Genomic DNA, 23,646 nt, shown 5'->3' with positions numbered 1-23,646 from the left:
TGATTCTGGTATTTGTGCGTTTTGTTCCTTTTTTCCTACATGAACTGTTGACGGAGCTGCCAGACAGCTCTTCAGCCCAGTGATGAAGTGTGAGGTACGAATGAATTAACACAAAAATCCTAACACCGAAACTACTCCTTTCTCTTCTTCCTCAAGAAACCTGGCCCAAGTAATAAAGGAAACCCTACCAAAACCTCTCTGTTGCACAAGCTTTTCTTGGGAAAAGCTTACCACCACACCAGAAGGAACCCAAAATCAGCTGCCTAAGAAACTATACAGAAAGTAGCTGTTACAATCCCCATGTATTTTAGGAGACTTCCTGGCAGTGCTCACCGTAGCTACCAGCCTGCTCCAGCTGGCTCACGGCTGGAAGGCTCCAATGAAGAACATAAGACCAATAAAACACGAAAGAGCAAACTTATAAAGTGACTGACTGGCCATACCTCAAACAGAAGCTAATAAAAATCACTTGGAAAGCTGAAGTCCTCCTTCTGAGAGGAGGATGGTGGAGAGGACACTATCACACAACACAAAATTTGAGATATTTAGACCCTAGTTTTCATTTCCAATACAACTGTTTTTCCCTAAACTTTTCACAGTTAAATTACTTAATGGTATGTTGTTTTTTTTTTCTTTTTTGAAAATGTGTACAAGAAAGGGACTTTAGTCCAGCTTCCTGCTCCAAGCAGGGGCAGCTTCAAGGCTACCGATGGCTTTGTTTGCCCAAGTTCTGAGCATCTCCCATGATGGAGACTTCCCAGCCTCACTAGAGGAGCACTGCAGCAGGTCAGCCACTTCCCCTCTGAGCTGTTTTTTGCCTGGTATCCCATCAAAAGAGCATTGTTGCCACTTGCAACCGCAGCCATTGTCCCTTCAGTGCACGCCAGAGAAGAAGCTGCTCTGCCTTCCTGATGCCCGTGGAGATAAGCAGAGATGATGCTAACATCTGCCCATATCCTTCTCCCCACTGAACAAACCAAAGTGCTCCAGCTTCTCCTCACATGGTGTACCCCAGTGCCACCACCTTCTTAGCAGCCTGCCACCAGGCTCATTACAGTTTGAGATCATCTCTCTTGTGCCTGGGGAACAGATCTGGAAGAGGAGGGAAGGTAGCCCAGACATGGCCCAGATTCAGCCTCATGAGCACCAAACCCCTTCTCCTTGGACCTGCTGGCTGTGCTCCTGCCAGCCTACACTTAAGCCTGCCCATCCAGGCTGCAGCTTCACCCACCACACTACACACTACACAATGGTGGTACTTCTCCTTTCCTTCTGCCTGTACTTCCAAGGGGTGTCACTAACAGCCTGGGGATCTGAACAGCCTCATTCCCACACCATCCTTTTGTCAGCCCGTCACTTGCACCATCACATGTGTTTCAACGAAACAACACACATCTTCCTGATAAAATCCTTCTTTCCTTGTACGCCTAGCCACAAACAAGTGCAACAGTTAACACTGAGAGTTATCAGCCGCACCTACAACGTATGGAAATGAGAAGCTGACACCTCAAAGGTATACTTTCGAGCTTTGCAAATTCACGCTAACAACTGCTTCGGCAGCCTGTACTTTACGCGTCGGTATTTCTGCACAGCAGCAGCCAAACAGCTCAGCCTGAAGAGCAGTGGAAAGCTCAGCCTCGGAGCCCCATCCGGCAGGGCTGGCCTTGCGTAGCTAAGCCTTTCATTACACCTCTCCCCACGCTGATTTACAAGGCAGCTGAAGGATGCATCTCTCAGCTTCTAAGCCTGTTTAAAAGAAGGGCAAGCTGATTGAGTAGCCTTTAAGTCTCCCATCTAATATGGGGGGAAAACACCGAGAGATGGATTCACGTAATGGTACAAACACTCTCCTACACACCTCCTGGTGTGGCTGATCGCTGCCACCCATTGCTGATCTGCAAACTGTTTGCTAGCCAGGAACAAGCAAGAACAAGAGAAATACCAACGTCCTTCTCTTAGGCTATACCTTGCAGTTTACCTGCAGAAGCAAGCAGTTAACCCTCTTCTAATACAGTCAGAAACAGAAGGTGACTCACGTATCTGAAGGTTTCTGTCCAAACGACCTTGTCAAGCACGTAACTGATGCCAGAACGTCAGATTGAAGCAAGCAATGAAAAATGGCATGTTAACAGAGCAGAATAATTCAACAAGTGGGCATAGACACAAAGGCAACTAAAAAACCATGTCTGAAAATCAAATATGACAACTAAAGCCAGGAATTTCGTGAAGCACATCAAAGTGACTACTGCCTGAGGTTTTATGTGCTGAATAAGAGGTAACACAAAACTAAATTTAATCTCAGGCCTGGTAAATTCTGCTTTCAAAAGCTAAAAGCAAAGTATCCTGTGACTTCCAAGTCCCACTTTACACAGACATAAAAGGAGAAAAGAGAAAATTATATCACTGCTTTGAACTGGCAAAACCAACGTCTTTTGAGAATGTCCCTAAAGTACCTTGATGCCCAGAATTGGCACAATGTCATCAGTAACAGACATGATGTATTTTTATTTTAAGTGAAAACTACTTTGGTTATTCCATTTTATAGGAGTCAAATGAGTCTGAGTGAATCAGTGTTTTTCAAACAGCAAGGGTATGGAGTATCTAAAGGTAATTTTTAACCTTTACAAAATGGAAACAGTAGCTGCTCTCTAGTTCAAAGCAGTAAGAAGAGAACACAAACAAACCTTCTAGTAATGGCATCATTCCATTTTTCCTTTCCCATTTTATAGCAGTTTAGTTCACATCCAGCTATCTAGTTCACTTGTTCTCAGCAATGACCACAAATTACACTGGTTAATTGGGCCATATCAATTCCTCTGGCTAAAGGAACTGCCAGGAACTGTGCAATAGTATCTGTCGGGTGCATCAGGAACCTTGAAGCACCAGGGCAGTCCCCACCCTGGGCTAAAGTTCTTGTAGCAGCAGCAGCTGAAGTCAGGCCACCAAGTGCCACACAGCCCACAACACTGGGTGAAACATACCAGGCTGTTTAATCATCAAAATGAAAGCTGTCAGAAGGGGTACTCAGCTATTACTTTAAGAGCACAGCAGAAGATAATTCCCTGTACAGCAAGCCACGCAGATACCCAGAAAAACAAAATCCAGCTATGCGAGCACTGGTAACTTTATCAGCACTAATGACAGTGACACAAAGAGAAAAATATGCGGGCCACTTTCCTTCAAAGCTGTGAAGATACACAACTTCAGAGTTTACACTTTAAGTCTCTGCTGCCAGATGGAAAAGTATCACCATACAGAAAAATACCACAATTAAACCATCAGGAGGTGGTTTTAATTCAGTTAAAAAGGAACAAGTCAGATGTAGCATTTCACAAATTGTGCAAAGTATATACTGCTACAGCTCCTAAAGTTCCTATACTTCACAGATGTGAAGAAGCACAACCAGAAGCCTGTGTGCTTCTTAAGCTGTAACGTTGAACTTCCTGACCCTCTAACACAAGCAAAAGACGATTCTGAACACTCAGTGTCCCTCAGGTGGACTCTGATAGGACCTACAAATCAATACAGCAGAGGGAGGACAGCAATCCTGCTATTACGTACCCATGAAAGTCAAACAACAGAAATAAAAAATGCAATAAGATGATTCACTGTAGGACCAAACTATAATGAACCCAGGAAATCAATAGCTGGAATCAGACTATTGATAACAGCACAAGCAACAAATGCATCCGCCTCTTCATAACACTAAGGAAAGCGCAGATCACATCTGCTTGACAGAGGACAACCTCTTGAAAACCAAATCCTGCAAACTAACACCTGCATAATTCTGCAAATACCTGATGTTATGCCCATGTGTAAGATTTTACGTGCTTCATCCTGCACATCCATTTCACTGCTGTCATAAGTATTCAAATTCCTGGTGTAGGATTTACCATATCATTTGAAGTACCAAGTAAGTTCTATATTGCATCCTACCTTTCTTCATAAAATAACAACTGAGCAGACCTGCTGCTGCTTCAAAGCATAACCTGAACACATCCCTAACTCGGGGATTTTAATGTACAAAATCTTCAACCGGATCCTCAGTTGACTGGAAACAGCAAAACCACATTAAGGTCAATGAGAGCTGAGCTAATCCAAGCAACAAAAGGGGCAACAATGACGACAGAGCAGTTTTTATGTGTATTAAATTATTCCATATAACAAAACTGACATGAACTGACTCTACATGAAAGAATTATTTTTCTAACACATGCATATTACAGTGTTTGTTAAGTGGTAACTGTAAATATGATCCAAAACAAACAAACAAACCCCACTTTTTAATTAGCTGAAAATAACCTAGATAGCAAATACATAGCCAGTGCTCCTATGCAATCTTAAATACAAATATAGGCAAAATTACAGCCACAGTGAGAAGGTAAACTGTAGTTTATGTTACTTACAGGCTAATTTTTGTCGTGACAATTTTGGAAGCATCCAAACTCTTCAGCTTCAAGCTGTCTAAATCAGAACTTGTCTGTCTCTCAGCTGGCATACATAGGTCTCCATTTTTAATCCCATCGGTACGCAAGAAAGCTCTTCCATCAGAATCATTACCATGCTTTCCTGTCTTGGTTTCATTTCTGCCTTCAGCAGACACCAAGGTGTTGTTTTCTGTCTTATCGGCCAAAGAAGCTTTGGGAGACTCCAAGCTGTCTTCCCCAAAAGCACCAGGTGTAGTTCCCTTTTCCACAGAAGTTCTTTTTGTCATTGGGGTACTCTCCGTTGATGCTAAAGGTTGCTTTTTCGAGGAGTAATCTTTTATCTGACTCTTCAAACCAGTAGGGGAAGTGGGGACAGCATCCAACTGGTTCTTTTTATATGACCTTCTCCTTGTGGGGGTCGTGGTTGAGATCTGCTGTTTACATTTGTCAGTTTCATTTTTGGATGTGCCTTTGTGAGAAGATACAACTTTGAGGTCCGGGTTATTACCTGGGGAAAAGGAATTCCTTTCAGGAGTCTGTTGAGGAGACTTCAGTTTTCTTTCCGAGTTTATAACCTTGTCTGAAAAGACCTCGGAAGGGACATCATCCTCAAAAACGGAGTCTTCTCTTGCAGTGTTCTCGTTCTGGTTTCTCTCTCCATTTGGAATATCACTAGATGACTGAGATTTTCTTCTTTTCCCAGATCTTTTATTAGCAGATTTCTTATCCATCGTGTCCGAATCACCACAACTTTCTTCTGATATAACAGTCACAGGTTCATTAAGGAGTTCGTCTGTTTTTCTAAGATAGATATCAACTGTTAGCACTCTAGCAGAATGTGGGCGTTCACTTGCCACAGTTTCCAGCTTGTATGGCAAATCCTTTGGCGTTGCATGCCCAGGCTCCTCAGACACCCACGTGTTCACTAGCTGCTTGTGGCTTAAGATACTCTTTTCTAAATCTTCACTAGACAAATTCCTCAAGCTTTTTATAAAATCTGGAGTTGTGGAATTATTTATATCTGGGACAGACTCCCTCTCTGGTTCCAACGTTTCCAAATTCAGGTTACTCTCAAAGAAAGAGTTTTTAATGGTTTCACTGCTGCTGCTCCAGTCTGGTGACCACTCGCTGTCAGAAGAGACTCCTCTACCACTCCATTCTGAAATCGTATCGTGATACAGAGTTCCTGCTTCCCCACTGAAATTATATTCCTGTGTCTCAGAGACGCCACTCACGTTTCTCACTTGCTTCTGTACTGGAAGAGCTTCAGGTCCTTCTTTTAGATGTTTACAGTATATTGGCTGCACTTTGTGAGGCAAAACCAACCTCTCCCCTTTCCAATGGGAAGTGTGATCTAACGAACTTTTGACATTTTTCCTTTTCCCTGTACCAAACAGATTTCCAAGTCTCTCCAAAACCGGTTTCTTTTTGTGCTCTTCTCTCGAACAATCTGGAAATTGCGAGGTGGACTATAAAAACAAACAAACAAAACATTTGGTTAATGCCAAACACGTTTCTTTAATAAGTATGTTTGCACTAATACCACCTTGAAATTAAAAGGGTATGATAAATGGGAAAACAAAACAAACAAGAAAAAAGCCTAACTGCTTACTGAAAAATACGAGTTCTCAAAACAAACAAACCAGCTCAGGAACAGTTAGGATCCCAGGATTCGGTAGGTTTTAGCCTGTGTTTGCTTACAGGTGTGCTCATCTTGTCTTACAACACCTGTGTTATATGTCCCAGATCTCAAACTAATGCACAATTTGGTTAATAATGTGCAAAGCAACAGAGGAAAGCATCTCTGAGTTTGCAGGACTGGGGACACGTACTGCTTGGTTGAAGCTTTACATGTTAGAAAAAGAGAGGGGAGATTAACTTTCCTTTCCACGTTGGCTGCTAGATTTGAGCCTTCTGCTTATAGAGAGGAGTCTCAAAGGTGTAAGCCGTGCTACACTTTTTTCGTTTTTCCTTAACGAAGCCCTGTAAGCATTTGGCTTGTGCTTTGGGTCAGAAAGCCGAAAACAACGAAAAGTCGGTCCATCAGTCAACACGCGTTACTGGGTCAAGCGCTGCCCTGCATCACCCTCGCCGAAGTTACCCTCACAACTTCTAATTAACGCGGTAAACAGGAAACACGCAACCGCCCCGCCGAGCGCACGGGGGCATTTGCATTTTAATACCCGAGCACTTTGCAAACGCCGCCGCGACCAGCACCGCCTTTACCAGCCGCGCATCGCCAAGCAGCGATTTGGGGAACAGGGTCCAGCCGCGCCTCCTGCCCCTCGGGCTGCCCCAGCGCCCTCCACGCCCGGTGTTACCAGGGGAGCCTCCCCCGTAAGGGGGCTGCTGCCGGCGCCCTTCCCCTCCCCGCGGAGCCTCGGGAGGCTTCCCCCGGTCTCCGAGGCGGCTGCCTCGGCCCCGTTGAGCCCCATTGAGCCCCGCTGAGCCCGGTTGAGCCCCGTTGAGCCCCGTTGAGCCCCGTTGAGCCTCGCCTCGCCACTCACCGCCCGGCCCGGCGCTGCCGCCCCGCACCGCGCCGCTAAGCCCGGCGCCGGCCGTCTGCCCGCTGCGCCCCGCTCCGCTCCGCTCCGCCTCGCCTCGCCCCGGCCCGCCCCGGCTCGGCCCGCCCCTGTGCCGCGGGCAGCGGCTCCACCTGGCCGGGCAGGGCGCTCAGCCTTCGCGGAGGGGCGCTGCCGAGCCGAGCCGGGCCGGGCCGGGGGAAGGGAGATGCTGAGGGCGGCCGAGCGCCGGGGGCCGGGCTGCAGGGGGGTGGTGGCCCCGGTCCGGGCGGCGTGAGAGTGAGTCCGCCGCCTCGTGGTGCCGGCGCTCTCCCCGGGCGCTCAATTAGTATCGAATGCTTAATGAGGGCTGAGGTAGTCGTCTTCTAATTAAGGCTTAATGGCTGCTGTGAAGTGGAACAGCCTCGACGGGAAGGACCGCGCCGCTCTCACGCGGGCGCTTCTGAGGGCCCCGCGCGGGGGCGGCGGAGACGAGAGGTCAACCGCCCGCAGCGAGTCTGGGCCTCCGGCTACCGAAGAGATGGGGCGTTTTTTACGCTTCCTCCCCCGGGTGAAAAAGCAGCAGGTTATTTGGTTTTGCATCATCAGCAGGCCAGCGACTGGCCTCGAATAAAAACTCCTCCGAGCGGGAGTTAGGAAACGTGGTCTTGGCCCCTGGGGAGCCCCTATCTAATGCTGGCGGAGCGATGTGCAGCAGCTAAGCTTGCCCAAGCACATGAAAACATGCAGAAAGCCTCAAACGAGGAAATTCATACATGTAGTTAGCATATCATACTGCAACCAAACAAAATACCTGTGATCCTTTGTCTTTGCCCACCTTTCTTAAGCGTTTTGCTCATACAACTGGTGAGCAAGTGTACCAGCAACAAGGTCTTGTCCCCAGTGCCCAACAAATAGCCAAGTCAATGATCATGACCCCGACTTCAAGTTTGTTTTTCCTACTTTGTTTTTGTGTGTATGTGTGTTTAGAGTTGATGAAATAATCTGCAAATGAGAAAATTTCGTGTAATTTCTTTCCCTCCCTTCACTGATTTCTTTAAACTGGTAGAACCAAAACACTCCAAGAGGAACGTCAAGGACGGCATAAAATTCATGCAGCTCAGACAGTTAAAATGCTTTTGTGATAACAAAAACAACTACAAATTTCCCTATATCTGATACAACTATCATGAGTAATGCAGCCCAATTACTATCTAATTTCTTGACTCTACGTATGTATTGCCAGTACTAGCTAATTATAGAGAAGGCATAAGGAGACAGTAATGAACATTGCTAGCTAAAAAACAGTAATAATGTGAAATTTGCACAAACACTTAACGCAAGCCAATAAGCAATGAGTAATACCGTCTGAAAATTCATAGTAATTGCAAGTGTGTGGAGGATGCACTACGTTAGTCATATTCAAAACTGCCAAAATACCAAAATAGGGGAAATTTAACTTTATTATGGTGCCAATCTGCATCTTAATATTTGACTGAATAATAGTTGCCAGTCCTCTAAATTAGTTGGGATTGCATTATCAACCTGACAGTCATTACACTTGCAGTCAACCTTTGGGTTTGCAAGATTACACTTGGAAAAAATTAGTTATTTGAACTGTGGATCTGGATTTCTTGCTTCCCAGCAGTTGATTTTCATAAAGTCCATGGGAACTTAATTATCTTTGAGACGTCTCCCCCTTTCAAATGTACTTTAAACTGTCCAACAAGTTCAAAAGGTGTTGGATGGAAGGGAGGAGGGACAGCCAGCCAGTCCAGTCACATAAGCCTTGTTTCCTCAGGGAACGAGGCTAGAAATTTTTGCTTGATCTTGAAATAGCTGCCCTATGTAAACTGTTTTGAAGTAATTTCTTCATACAAAGTACTTTAATTATATACAGCTCTTTCAAAACACATAAAAGGCCAGGCACTTGCCCTGAAGAGCTTGTATTTTAACTGAGATAAATGTAGATGAGCCAGTATTGCCAGTGCAAGAGGGCACAGAGACCAGGGTTCTCAAGATGCAAGAACATGGGGCCCAACCTGACAGAGCACAGCACATAGATGTTTGATTTTCAGAGGGCAAGAAGTATCCTTTCACTGTTGTAGAGGCTCTTTCAATGTGTTTCAGCTTAAGCAGTCTTAACCTTGAGAAATTAGCCATTTCAGAAATCCCTGATCAAAGGCTTTGGCCCACTTTAAAAAAAAAAAGGAGAGAGAGAGAGAGGAGTTGCCTACTCTTTCCTTGGACAGAATGCAGGAAGGTGTTTCAAGTATACTGCATGAATCTTTAAAGCTGTGTTCTAATCTGAAAGCAAAATGCCTTCTTCTTAACCAAGAAATGTAAATCTTGTTTGTATTTATATTCATACCTGTTTATGTTAGCATCAAAATATTTCCTCTGTTTTTGGCTGGTTATTTTTTCTCATTAGCTAATGTAAGCTGCCACAACCAAACCCCTAATTTAACAGAGTAATTAAACATGTGCTTTGCTGGTCTCCAGCGGATAGAAAGCATAAGCAACTTTGACTGATTCGTTGAATCAGAACTTCAGGCTGTGTCTTGAGGGATCAATTGGGTGTTAGTTTGTCAGATTAGTTCATCTGGGTAAATTGAATATGACTGAAAACACTTCTTAGAGCATGCATTACTGAAAAAAAAAAAGTATTTTCAGTAGTCATTAGAAATTCTGTGGTAGCTAATAAGTGGAAATACCCAGTATGAACAGTTCTGCAAATTAAACGTGCATATGTTCACTTTCAGAAGGAGAAAAAGCAATAAACAGTATTTAGTGAAAAGTAGGTTTGACCTCTGTCATTCACTAGAAGACCATACATAACTGGATTTCAAGTAACGTGCGAACTTTAGATACCCTTCTATGTTGAACAATTCTAACAATGTAGGAACCTCCCAATTTCATACCGGAATCCGGAATGCCAGGAATTTTGGATCTCTTCAAATCACAGTGTCATAATTCTCACAATCATGAGAAACAGAAAGCCTGACTTCTATCAGTCATGTGATACCCCAAGAAGTGCATTAGCCAAAACCATTTAAATAAATAAGCTATAACTCTTCAGGCTCCAGCATTCTGCACAGAGACTGAGAGTCAAATATTCGATGCTTGCAGCGCCAGGCTTCATTAAGGCTGAAAATTCTGCTGGAGTATTGCTAGCACAATGTGCTATAGAAGTAGTAGGAGGAAAACTGGAGAGAAATCTGTACAAATAAAAGCTAAGGGAGAAAAGTCTGAGCAGCACAAGATCCAGTCAATTCCCTGCTTCCAGCCCTACAGGGAGAAGATTTCATGCCACTCTCCCACTTCCCAGGTGAGTGCCCTAACTACTGAGAGAGGGAGCTGTAGACAGACATAAAAGCTTGCTGCTTTTGCTTGTGTTCCTATTTAAAACGCATGGGAAAAAATAACAAAGCATTTGATCTATTTTTTTTTTTTTCTTGAAATTTACCGAGGGGACAAAAAGAAAGCTATTTATTTCAAGTTAACCTAAGTGATTTCTATTCTTAACCAGTTACCTTACCATCAGTAAACTAGAATGAATTAATTCAGTTCAGTAAAATATTTTTCCTGGTTTATGCTGACCCTTCCCAACGCCACAAAAGAAGGCTTACTTTCTTAAAAAGTAAGACTATGTTCCTCTAGCCCACGCATTGCCTTCCTCCAAGTAACAAAAGTTTGGCACACGAACACTAAACATTTTTAGAATTTCTTTTAATGTATCAGATTTCAGGTTGACAGTTTCCTCCTCAGAGGCAGAGAAAGAAATGCACTGTAAATTTAACAAGTCTATCCGAGCATGGAATTTACTCCCTCCCTCTGCCAGCTCTTTGACTGGTATGCTTATATAGGATAGAAAAAGCAATAGTTGGATTTTAAACAGTTTTATTTTTACCTGAGCTCTGTATAAAGGGAGCATAGTTAAATTGATCGGGGAACTTATCTGAATAACCAAGGAGCTATAAATACAAGACTGTTGAGCAGAGTGAAGTGAAATGAACAGAAGTTTTCCTAATAGTCATATTTTTCCACAAACTATTTATGTATCCTATTTTCCACTAAGGATATTTTAGCAAAGCAGTTCATGTATTCAAGAGAATAGGACCTATTTCCAATTTATTTTTTCAGTGTATAACTAAATTTTTAGTTCAAATGTAAAAATTGACTATTTTGGAACAGCATACAGAATAACGAGAACACCGAGCCTACAGATTTAACTTGTTTTTTGAATGAAAATAATCAGCTCAGGAAGCACAAATATAAGTGTAAGTCCCGTATTACTTCTTAGGTGCCAAAAGGAGAGATTTAGATTTAGAATGTATCCAGACAAAACAACAACAACAACCAGTAAGCCTGAAAGAAGCAGATCATGTAAAATCAAATAAATAGAAATACTTCTAAAAAGCTCAGCAAAGGCAAAGAAGCACAAATAAAAATTGAACAGATCATTACATCAGTATTTAGGAAAGGAATTTGATAAAAAAACAGACAGGCTTGTCAGAAAAGGCATGCCTGTTCCCATCTCCTCTTCCCCAAAGCTAGTTATTTCCATACACTAAAATCCTTACCCCCTCCCCTTCTGTCAACACCAGCATCTGTTATTTAAAGAGACACTCTATAAAAATATTGGAGATCAAATCGATTTAATGATTTAAAAAAATTAATCCTATAGGAACCCAAAGATTTCTGGTGGTTTAAGGGAAAAAAGAAGAGTACTGTTCGCCTTACCATGATGATGATAATTCTTTTTGCTGTTTACAGAAGAATAAACAAACTATGGTGTGTGAGATGCAGTCCTGTGTGTCATTAACCAAACCCTTTCTTTTTTTTCTCAGCAATCCTCCCACGCTTTAACCCCTTCTTTCTTCTGGCAGCACTCAGTTAAAAACAAGCAAAAAAGGAAGTAGTATCTGAAATGCGCCTTTCCAACTGATAAGTCATTTGGCAGACAAATTATAGCTATGAAAGGGACTCAATTAGAGGATAGAAGGAAGAGCTGCAGAGGGGTGGCAGCAAGTCCTTCAGCAAGCTCCTCAGCAGACGCAGAGAACCTGTTGCGAAGAGCTCTGAAGTTAGTGTTGGGCAAAAGCCTCACATGCATTAATTAACATGCAATACTAGAACGTAGATATGCAACAGCAGGAAAAATATACCACACACGTTGGTTCTCACAAACTTGATTCAAGTTTTCTCATCCACATTTAAGATGGCTAAAGAAAAAAAAAAATCACTTCTGCCTTTATTCAGTAAGAGATTGATTTATACAGGCATCCTTAGTTCTTCACCTTCCTGAGCTGGTATTTTAATTATGCATTTTTCTAGGGTATCAAGAAAAAATGAAACTAAGAAGGGATTTGAAAAAGCAGAAAAAAAGCAGCTCCAAAAGTACAAGCAGGAATCATTCAACATTAAAGAACTGAGAGAACATTTAAACTCTCCTGAACTGGGAAGACATCCAGAAATAAAATTATATGCAAAAAAAATAGCATTAACATAAATTATAGTAGTAGTAAGTCCTTGTGTTTGAATGTAGGAGAAGGTGAGAAAGCTTGATATTAGTTAACCTCACATCTTTGCTCTCAGCATTTCTAGCCTTGGTGCTGGGTCAGAGCTGTACCATTAGATAATCAGTCTAAAGACTCAGCAAGACATCACCTCTTTTGAAGTAAAGAGTGAAAATAAACCCATAGTATCTGTGTTTCATTTTAAGATACAGGAACTTGAAAGTGCCTGTCTGTTGAGCAATAGAGGACAAATGGCAAAAGCATTTTGGAGGGGAAGAGACAGTGGCCTGGAAATCTCTTTGGTCTCTGGAAACAGAAGACACAGCTAATAAATACAACCCATTTCCTTTTGTTTTTTAAATTCTGAATGTAGTTCAGAAAGATAAAGAATCTGATGTGTAAATGTTTTTACAATCACTGTAGGTCTCTTTCTTCTGTTTTGAGAGAAGGCACAGCGTCTTGTCACTAACTCTAAATAATTTGTTGGTAAGTACAGGTTTACCATAAACTGTCTAATTTAGACCGATAGCTCACTGTAACACTTCCCAATTCCTTATAGATTAACTATTTATGTGTAATTACTGGAAACAGGTTTCTTTTGCTCCACATCTAAGCATGTCTGCGACAGACTAAGCTATGAATGTCTGGAAATCAGTTCTTCCTTAAGCATCATCAAATGCTGCTCTTGATCTCTTCCCCTTGCTTTCATGTAAAATTGTTGCTGTCAGTAGGAGCTTCACAGTTCTGAAAGTACATGGCATTTGAACAAGCTTTGCAACATTTCAGGGCATGTACAAGAATCTCATAAAAGTATCAGTAAATTCTATGGGCAACCAAAAGTCAGCTACTTTTGAAAAAGACAAAAAAAAAGACCTGAAGTTTTCTCTAGTGCCACCAAGCTTACAGTCGGTCAAAACCCCACAAGTTAGGTCAGCTAAAAATGTACAAGTGACAACTCACTATGTTTTCCATTCTGTATCTTGCTAATCAAATAAAAGGCATTTTAAGTAGCAGTCTGGATTTCTTTGCTAAGCACAGAGTAAAACTAATGTGTATTCTCAGAAGGGGAGTCTCACTCTTTGAGATCTACAAAACTGGACATGGTCCTGAGCAAGCAGCTCTGGGTGTCCCTGCTTGAGCAGTGGGTTGGAGCAGATGGCCTCCCAAGGTCCCTTCCAATCTCAACCCTTGTGTGCGTGTGTGATTCTGAAATTAGGCACACTGAAAACACTTTCTCAAGAGAGTTTATACATTTTTATATTCAATGGTTGTTGGGCAAAGGAGCCACAAATACTATAAAGGAGCCACAAATACTATTTGGCAAAAGCCTTTGCCAAACGCTGCACTGATGGTGGCCACCCTGTGCTGGCTAACTGAGCTGGCTCCTCCTGGGCTAGCTCAGGCATCTCAATGTGATCCTGCATGTAGCTCCATTTCTAGTGCACTCCCATGCTCAACCTGCTGTTAGCTAGCCCTGAGCGCTCACCAGATGAAGGACTTAGGCTGGCTCACTCTCTGCTTGTACTATGTAGGAGAGCTAAGTCCTTGCAGTTCTAATTCAGCCTAGGGAAAATATGCCTAGGAGTTACACTAAAACACCTAAATGTTTTAGTCTTCCACTGGCACTAGTCCTGAATACCTAGTGATGATAACTTGTGATGTCATTTGAAACTTGGAAAACTGGGGTTCTGTTCACTGTGTGAAACAGTCTGAAACAATACCTAGAAAACTGAAAGTCCTTTTGCTAGCATCATAAGGTTTTTCCCCAGCTCAGGCACTGTAGAAAACAGGCTGTTGGAGGCACACAGGGCAAGAGACAGAAAGCTGTCCTTCTAAGCTCTGCTTTGTTATTGCAAGGCTGTAAAACTGCTAAAGAATAAAGACAAATTGGACTGCAAATTGGACTGCTAATCTGACCAAGCCCAAATTTCATAAAGCAAACAACAAAGAGAACCGCATGTTTGGCATGCTTGCTTTGGGAAGTAGATGTGATGGTCCTGAAATAGGAAAAAGTCACTGTGTGTATGTTTATGACTGAAAACAATCCAGGAGGATGAAAAATGACAATACTTAATCAAAGGGTATTTAAATGTGAAATTAATAGAATCTCTCCTCTCCACAGACAGTCTCATTAAATAGATAAAAATCATGCAATGTAACTTCCATTACAAATTATGCCAGGGTACCATTTGGGATCTTTAAACAAACAGAACCTTTCAACTGAATGGTGTCTCAAGTCAACCCCCCCCCAGTATGAAGGCACCCAACGTAGCAGGTGCTTTGGAAAATCTGGGCTTGATAGTCTATGTGCTTCAAAGAGGCCTCTTCTGAAATGTAAGGAGTGTTTACATCCCTTGATAACTTCTTTGATGTACAGAGTTTTCATCTTGCACAGATGAAGAGTATTAAAGTACAGGGAACTATTATTACTAAAATACCTTATCCTGACTTTATAAAAATGGCTGGACATCTCATTTTACATTTGAATTACAATGTTATAAATGTTATAATTTAGTGTTTATTCTAAATAACAGTGTTCACCTGAGGCTCCCAGAATTCCCTCAAACTAATTATTATAATAATTGTCACAGATTATTGCCTTATTATTAATTACAGTAAACTTTATAAAACCAGTACAGAGAAGATAGGAGTGACTCAGGACCCACTGGTTCCCTGCAGTGGGCAACTCTTTGCTCTTAATCCCATGGTTACATCAGTATCACTTAATATTTACCATTAAGCAACAGGAACTTCTAAGAGAACTTTTTAATGAAATGCACTTATATTCTTAGGTATGTTTATATTAGGCTCCAAACAGATGTAATTATTGTATAAAACATTAAAATAAACAATATGTGCCTGTCCGGAAAACAGATATATTATTACTTCTGAAGAAAAAGGGAGATGCATGTCTTCCTGCTATTAAGGATCTATTATTACAGACATGCTGCATCAACCTGCTGTGCACACAGACTACTAAATGCTAACTGCTAAAGAGATGTAGCTACAGCAGCACCTGAATCTCACTGGTATTACCAGTGGATAATTGGATGAGTGTTAAATATTCCTACCTGGTATTCTTAAAAAGAGGGGAAAAAAAACAGGTGCGTGTATATTTTTTGATTGAGAATCATGTAATAGGGAAGTGCATCAAGCTGATTTAAGCTGTGCAGTTCACAAATACCAACGTTTCCAGGAAATGTCAAGAAATACACAGGATTATTGATTCCACACTTCAATTTCTGAATAAAGATATTAGTTTGGACACTGGCCAATCCAGCATGCTCTGGGACTGCATTGATGCCTGTGGTTTAGAACAAAGAGGCATTACAAGAGGCACTTTTTGAGTTAACCATTAAAAGCATCAGGGTTAAGCAAATACAGTTTTAACCACCAGAGTCACTGTGTGCAGCCCAAACTGATTGAGAACCTTTCTAAAAAACGTCTGGTAAAAGCACTGCTCCCTTAGCACCTCTGGGAGGACCACTTTGTACGAGCCCCCTCCACTGATCCTCGGTGCCTGAGGCCACAGGAGGCACCTGGGACAGCCCGGTGAAAACCTGGGAGGCTCCAAGTTCTTCCTGTCCACAGGAGCAAGGAGCGTGTGTGTTCTCTCCTGTTCCTACTCCACCGCTCCCCTCCTACGCCTTCCTGGCAGCTGGCTGGGAAGGGGTGGGAAGAGAAACCTCTGCTACGCCATGCAGCTTCCCTCAGCTACCTAACCTTTTTGTCTGCAAGTGACTCCAGCTTCTGTCTCTGCTGCAACTCGGGCTTTCCCAGCCAGGCACATGAGGAGAGGAGCCTGATGAGTCTCTCCTGAACAGCAGCCAGAAACAGGCAGGGTGAGCTGCTCTGTTGCTGGGCAGCTGCTTAGAAAAAACAGGACACAAAATGTATATACCTTTCTCATGTTTGGAAAGCTTTTTTTTTTCTTTCTTGCTTGCTTTCCTTTTTTTTTTTTTTTTTTTTCCCGGCTCCAGAAGTCATAAACTTACATGTTCAAAATTAAGTCCTACATGCCAAAGAAAAAACCAGACCCTCAGCATTCCCAGAAGCAAAATAATCAAAACACCTCTGGAGAAGAGGGGAGTTGCACATTCAGAATTACCACTGATAAGCCTTCTAAAAATCACAAGTTTCTCGAGAAGAAATACCAAAAAGTAAACAGATCTTGATGTTCTTTTTATCTAAATACTGGTTTCTAAACATTTACCATGTAGTCTGTTCAGACTTTTTAATGCATCTCAACAGCTAGGCTCTTCAATACTCCTCCTAGACAACTTATTCTCTTTTTCAGCAAATATACCTTAGAAATTAAATAGGTAAAAAGAGAATAAAAAAAATGAGGGGGAGGTAAAGATGGGAAAGAAAAAGAGGTTTGTGTTTTTCCTTGCATGTCATAAGGTGTAATTTAGAGGAAATTACCTTGTCATGTCCCATTTTAAAAAGCAACATTTATAGAATAAAACATTATATTCTATTTAAATTTGCAGATATTGTTTGCAACCACAACAAACTCAAAACTTATCTGTTGAAATGTAACCCACTCTGCTTTAGAAAATTATCTGAATAAAGCTAGGTTGTAGGAATGGGATTATTTTAAAATCCCTAAATCTCACTCAAACAGTTTAGGCAATTCTTAATTAAACTGGATCACTCTTTCCACTTGGGATCCCCACAAGGGATAAGTGAAGAAACATTTCGGCATATTCACTATAATTCAGTTCTCAGGACGATATAAACAGAAAGATGAAGTTTTTTGTGACTGCCCTGTGCAAACCCATTATTATACTGCAGTTGGAACTACAGAGCAATAAATTACACATATATCATTTATGTACATACACACACTTTCCTAGTTGTCCCAGACACTATATAGAGTGTAACAGAGCAAAAGCCTGGTCAGGAGGAGTGAACTCGTACTAAAAGCTTTGTGTTGCAATCTTTGCAGATCTGAGGGTGCACAGGTGTGCTGTGGATATGCTGAGCCACCTGATCACGTACCATGGCAAAATGGAAATACGGTTACACCCAGAGAGAGAGCACAGCTGGCTGCCAAGGACCCGAAAACCTTTCCAACACATTGCACAAGTGTGGAAGTGGTACAAGAAAAGCATGATGCAAAGCAGTCTGCAGCTCTCCACACGGATCACTACACAATAGCCTCGCGTGGAGGCCGGAGACAAACTCCCAGTGAATCAAACAGCAGCTTCACAGGACTGTACTTACCGAGGGAAAGAGAAGGGAGGAGTATGCCCTTTGGGAAGAAGGTGGAAAAGCACCTGGTGTCATCCTAAGAAAGACTTATATGGTAGCATGAGCAACACCAGTGGGATGTTGAAATGCTACCCAGCTAGGTGTTTGGCATGATGATACATGAAGGTGGGGTAGATAAACGGTGCCCACTGATAACGCTGGACTGCCCGGCGTGCGCTCCCGCGTCACCATTACCAGGCTCATTACGTACGGTCCATATTTGATCACTGACGACAGACTTCCTCACCGCTTTGCAAGGCATGAATGGCTCCCTGCTTAGGGACAGGCTGCATATTATCCAGTGCTTCGGTTCTGAAGAACTCAGCACTATCAGACATTCTGGATGACTGCTCGTGTGGCTGCCTTTTAAGCAGTTGCTAACTATCTCTAACACATTTTCACCCATTGCATCTCCTAAATTTCTTCACAGCATTACATGGCGCATGTAATAACTAAAATGAAATTAAATTCCAAGCATAGCTCAACACAAAGACTATGTGTGATGCAAGTCTAATGTGAAGTTGGACATGGCTTCTTTACAATTCTCCTGTTTTGAGGAGAAGTGTTTAAGTGTTTGGAAGGAGAGTGCTCTCAGTGACACCTGACTTAAGTTGCCAGCCAAGAGTAAATAAATGTATGTTGTCTGATACATGTTACTGTTTTTTTCTTTTAAACAGCATGTAAGATGTTTTCAAGGACTCAACCATCTGCAAGAACTGGACATAACCTAAAGGTTATTTTTAGGAAATAAGAGACTCTTATAGAGTCTTTTAGGAAATAAGAGTGTCTTAAGCCAGGTTGCAAATAGCAAAATTAACATCTTTTAAAGTTAATACAGAAATGAATTTGTGGTTCAAATGGGGATAAAAGGTGTAACAAGCTGTGAATATGGAAAAAAGTGGAATGACAAGGAAATTGCAATGATGCCATCCATCTAGTCAGCAGGATGGTATTTTATTAAGCAGAGAAGTAATTGTGTTGAGCAATGCTCAGAGAGCTTCTGTCACAGATAGCTGAGAACCTCTCTTGTGCTCTAATTACCTCTAAATTTCAAGAGGTTTGGAAGATAAAAGGATGAGAAGTCTTCAGTGTGCAAAAGCCAATTCAGTTACAAAGCCAATTCATAATAATCAGATAGTTTTGTAGTGCACCTGGTGTCCAAGCATTTTGATATCAGGACTTCTCAGAATTTCGGCCTCTCCCTACACAGTACGTATGACTGAGCGTATATACCTAGCTGCTGGATTCCTCTACCTTCATTATTAACAAATGCAGTTGAATAGAGGCCACCTAGCAATTTTTTTTTTTTCTGTGAACGAACCACAGTTTTGTATCCAGAGCATCTTTGCTGCAGTACTATGTGTGCTTGCTGTGTCCTGGGAAATCTAGGCGGAATGATGCTTAACCAAAGGCACATACTATTATGGGTACTCTTATCTCAGTAATTCTTACTCTGTTGTATACCTCGCATCAATCATGCTTCAAGGAAAATTCTAGTATGCGTGGCTTACATTTCTGGGGATGCAATTACCATGGTAATTCTTCTAACCAGAGACATAAAATAAATCAGATCTGCATTAAGACCCTATTGGAAGAGTCCTAGAGAAGTGTAACAGCTTACTGTGTCTTCTGAACACTCCTGCTTTGGTTTTGGTTTTGCTATCTTTCCTATCTGCTATGAATTTAATCTGCAAACAAGTAATTACTGTTACTTTGGTTCGGGCATTCTTTGGTTCCACCCTTTCTTTCTCTCCTCTCTGGTATCCCTCTTGTGCCCTTTTCCTGTCTTACTTAGGCCTTGACAAAGCACAGACACAGATAAAGCAATGAAGTGCAATCATCAAAAGCAGAAGTGCCTAATGTACACACATTCATAGTGTTTATCTTTTTTTTTTCTTTATTGCAGACACAATATCTGAGATCCATCAGCCTGTGAAGCATCGCCAGTGTTGACTTACAGCTGCAGATGGCTGTCCCGCTGCCCTGATTCAGCCTTCCTGCAGGTAGGCTGGTACCCTTGTGCTACGAGAAGTGAATTGGTTGTACAGGGGCTTTGCTACTTCTCTAGCTCTTAGTGTGAATGCTAAGAAATATTTATATTAAAAGACAGTACAGAATTAACAAAAATGCAGTTCAGTCTTCCACTGCTACTTAGCACTGTTCTTTGGGAAGACCTGGCCAACATCCTCTTTAGGAAGAAGAGGGCAACATGTGGGTTCTTGCTAGCGGGTGGTATTACATAATGGCTGTCGGTACATGCTGGGGCCAGTTTTGCCTCGTCTACATGACACTGAGCATCCCTTTCTGTCAGGTATACTCATGGTAGTCAACACTGCTATTACATCTGTAGACCGTGCTCTTCAATATTGTCTTAATGGAAAGCCTACTGACAGAACCTATCTCCAAATTACTCTCCCTGCAGTCCTTTGTTGATCTTAACACTTTACCAGATCATTTTGGGTTAGTGGTTACGACACTACTCACCAAATACTGTTGAAAAGTAATTTAAGATACAGTGGCTTCTCTGAGCACAAGTGTCTGTGGGAGACATCGGTGTGACTTCAGTGGTCAGCTTTTAAATTCTGTCCCAGTTCTGTACTTTCTGGCTTCCATGATGACTTCAGTCCTATTTACATTTTGTTTCTTATTGGTTGTTGTGTTGTTGTTTTTTTTAATTATGAGTTGCATATTTATCAACTAAATCATTCTGAAAGAATATTTCAGTATTAATCATCTTGAACTATTGCAAAACATAACATGACTCAGAGCTAAGCATCCTATAAAAACTTTAAAAGTTTAAACAACAGACAGAGCAAATTAAATATTTGCCAAGTGTAGTATAAATCCTTTGTCAACCATATAAGAAATGCTGGCAGGGCTAGGACAAAATGAGGCATTCTTTTTCCCTTCCCACATCTCTCCACCCTACTCAACTGGTTTGGTTTGAAAATTTGATTACTTTTTTTTTTTTTTTATTCCTCCATGAATTTCAAAGCAAAGTCTTCAGTGCTCTTTTCCTATTAACATCACTTTCTTGCCCAAACAACAGTATGGTTGAAGCCTAAGAATAGGTACAAATTACATAGATAGGATAAAAGGAAAAAAAAAAAAAAAAAAAAAGCAACTCAGATGAACTATTATAACTTTCTCATGTTTTCCTAGACTTTTTGACCACAATAAGGAATTATGTGCTGGGCAGCCAGCACAATAACATCCTATTAAAATCCATATTATAAGCCACACAGACAATGAATAATGTAGCTATTCTAAATTTTGTCAAGAGAACTCTCATGTGATCCATGCTTCATCATATTTGATCTTTTTCCATTCTCTCTGTACACTCTTCGTTTCAATTCATACAAATACATCAAGAGGGTGATCCCAAATCCATGGCTCATGGAAAACTTCCCCCAGATTTTAATAAAGTCATACATACATGCAAATACATATAAATCCATCTGTAGATATATAAAAATATAAATAAAAAACTTATATCCTTTCTAGCCTATAAAAATCTCTATTGCTGTATTTTTGGTTCACTTAAAGCATAGAAATTTATTTCTCCAGGTTTCCCATAAATTAGTGCCTTAGAGGCCCACTGCATGCAGGTGGCTGTCACAGGCAAATCTGGTTATTTACGGAGGTTAAAAGTTATGCTTTAAAATTTAAAATATGGGAGGCTACTCTCATCTCTGCCGTAATGACACTGGGGAGCATCATGATTAATAAGTAGGCCTACTGGAGTAAGTACAAGCATGATTATTTGAAAAGGGAATAAGTAAATGCCAGTTTTTTGTTGAAGAATATTATGTGGAGATGGTCATGGGATTTTGTACCTATCTTCCTAGTAACGGGGGTGGGGGGAAGAGGAATATGATTCAACTCGTTAAGCCTCGGGGGTAGAAAGTGCCATTATTTCAAGGAAACAAGTCACACCCGTCGCGAGGAGGGTGACTGGAAGCATCATGCGGCAGCAGTGAATTATCTGCACTGAACACACAGTACTAGTGAGGCGTGAAACCCAGATTTAGTGACCTCTGCTATATTGCTCATGCTAGGAATGACAGGAGTTCTACCAGGCAGAGAACACAACGGTTATACTGAAGAAGAGGAAGGAGAAAACAAACAAACACACACACACAATTCAGTACAATTAAAGTACATTACTTGACACAACAATTGAGCATAAACACAATTAAGGCGATAAAAACTCCAGAAAGAATTCTGACGTCCAGCACAACACCAAGCAGAATATTTTCCCTGGTGGTGTTTTTTTTTTATTATTACTATTTGTTTTGGTAATACAGAGTTTGTCCTGCTCCAACATTTGCTCCACTAGGAAGGTATAGCTTATTCCAAAGAGTTGAGGACCTATCCAGATTTTAAAAGAGAACAAAACAAAACCAAGATCAAGCCCATCCACACCTTCCAGTCTCCTCTTTAGTAGTTGCCTTGCTGTACCTGCCCTTCAGCTCAAAGGAAAAAAGTCCTAAAATGTCATGTAACTTCCCCTTCCTTTTTCCCGAGTGTTTGCACAAAGCAGGTTAAGTGCTTTCTCGATTTTTTTTGTTCTCATCTAGAAAATACACAAAAGCAAATACGCTTGGGCTTTGCATGACTTAATGGTAGGACTTTGGCTATAGGATTTTGTTTAGCTTTTCGATTCCAGGCTGAAGAAGGATTCCTTTTCTTCTTTCCGTCTGAAATTTTGGGAGGAGATTGGTTAACCACTGAAAGGCCTTATCTCTTGAAAACTGTGGTGAACCTTACGACAAAGACTTGCACTCCTCAGGGCAGGCTCCGCTCACTTATCCACAGACTGATAATTCTGTTGTCTTACTCTTCACCTGCTTTCTCGCTTACTTGGTACTGGAAGTTTATCAAGCAGCAGTATAAAATGCTTTGCTTGCACAATTTGTAACTGGCAGTTTTGTTATTTCTTGAGAAAATAAAACACTGTAAGGAGAAACACTATGAGGACCTGGGCTGGATTGCTAACATTACTCTGAGCAAGGCAGAAATGAAATTGAAGAAGTACATGAGGAATCTGAAACTGAAAATATCCTAGACCTTGACTAGCTTATCATCTCGTAAGACGAGTTAAAGGGCAGGAGGACTTTTGGATCTGTATATCTGCTGTCTCAGGAATATGGCAAAAGCAGTGATAGAATAAACTCATTTAATCCAGTAATTTGACACAGAATCAAAACGGGCTTCCATAGCCACACCTGGGTGTTAGAAGTACTCCACCCAGTTTTCTTAGTTAAATATTCATGTCATAGGACTGAATCTTTGTGTGAAAGGCAGTGGTTGTGTTCCGGTAGCAAGTAGGTGTGAGAACTCTTATCTAGATGGAGAATCCTGAGAAACCTTTACACAGGTACCTGGTTATAGGACTCAAAAAATGACTAATCAACAGCTTGATGTAAGAAGGGAGACAGTGTTAGAGCACACGTATGGGACTGTTAGAAAAAAAAAAAAAAAAAAAAAAAAAACACTGTTTAGACCTAAATATCCTGCAAGGAATTTGAAAGTCTAGATTTTTTGTAATCATTGATCCTAGTGAAGAGAAAATGTACAAATAATGAAGGAATAAAACACTATTTACATTCACTTATTTTACTATCAGCAGAAGCCAATCTAAATTTAAAATTGTTCTTTACAGGAGCAAATACATTTCAGCCTAACTAAATGGGAACCTATCAGCTTAAAGCCTATTTGTCTGTAAACTACATAATTTAAGGTCATTTGAGTTTGCGCTATTGCAAGTAGGACTCCTCTATTTGTATTGGCATCCATGTTATCCCTATTGAAACTGTATGACTAAAAAATACACATGTATCTGTGATTTAGTCCTCAAATTGAATTATTATTTATTTGAAGAGAACCGAATGCAACAAACATTCAGGAAGTTGCTTCTTCATCCATAGGAAGAACACTGGC

At 41.3% G+C, this 23,646-nt stretch overlaps 1 protein-coding gene across 3 annotated transcripts in view; it reads right to left on the bottom strand.

The window, feature by feature from the left end:
• Nucleotides 1-23,646, bottom strand: part of CRYBG1 (crystallin beta-gamma domain containing 1) — a 95,689-nt gene that overhangs the window by 35,509 nt on the left and 36,534 nt on the right. Inside the window, exons 1-2 of one of the 3 annotated variants that reach the window (XM_084514548.1) lie at nucleotides 11,672-11,690; nucleotides 4,407-5,896 (exon numbers count right to left, since the gene is read on the bottom strand). In XM_084514548.1, coding sequence (XP_084370674.1) covers nucleotides 4,407-5,896; nucleotides 11,672-11,674 — 1,493 coding nt within the window. In that variant the 5' untranslated portion in view covers nucleotides 11,675-11,690. Of the gene's footprint in view, nucleotides 1-4,406; nucleotides 5,897-6,934; nucleotides 7,080-11,671; nucleotides 11,691-23,646 lie in introns of those variants that run through there. The other 2 variants (XM_084514549.1, XM_084514547.1) reach the window with 2 other exon arrangements.

The sequence above is a fragment of the Aythya ferina genome, assembly GCF_964211825.1.
Source record: "Aythya ferina genome assembly, chromosome: 3".
NCBI lineage: Eukaryota > Metazoa > Chordata > Aves > Anseriformes > Anatidae > Aythya > Aythya ferina.
This window is presented reverse-complemented; position numbering and strand designations above follow the sequence as displayed.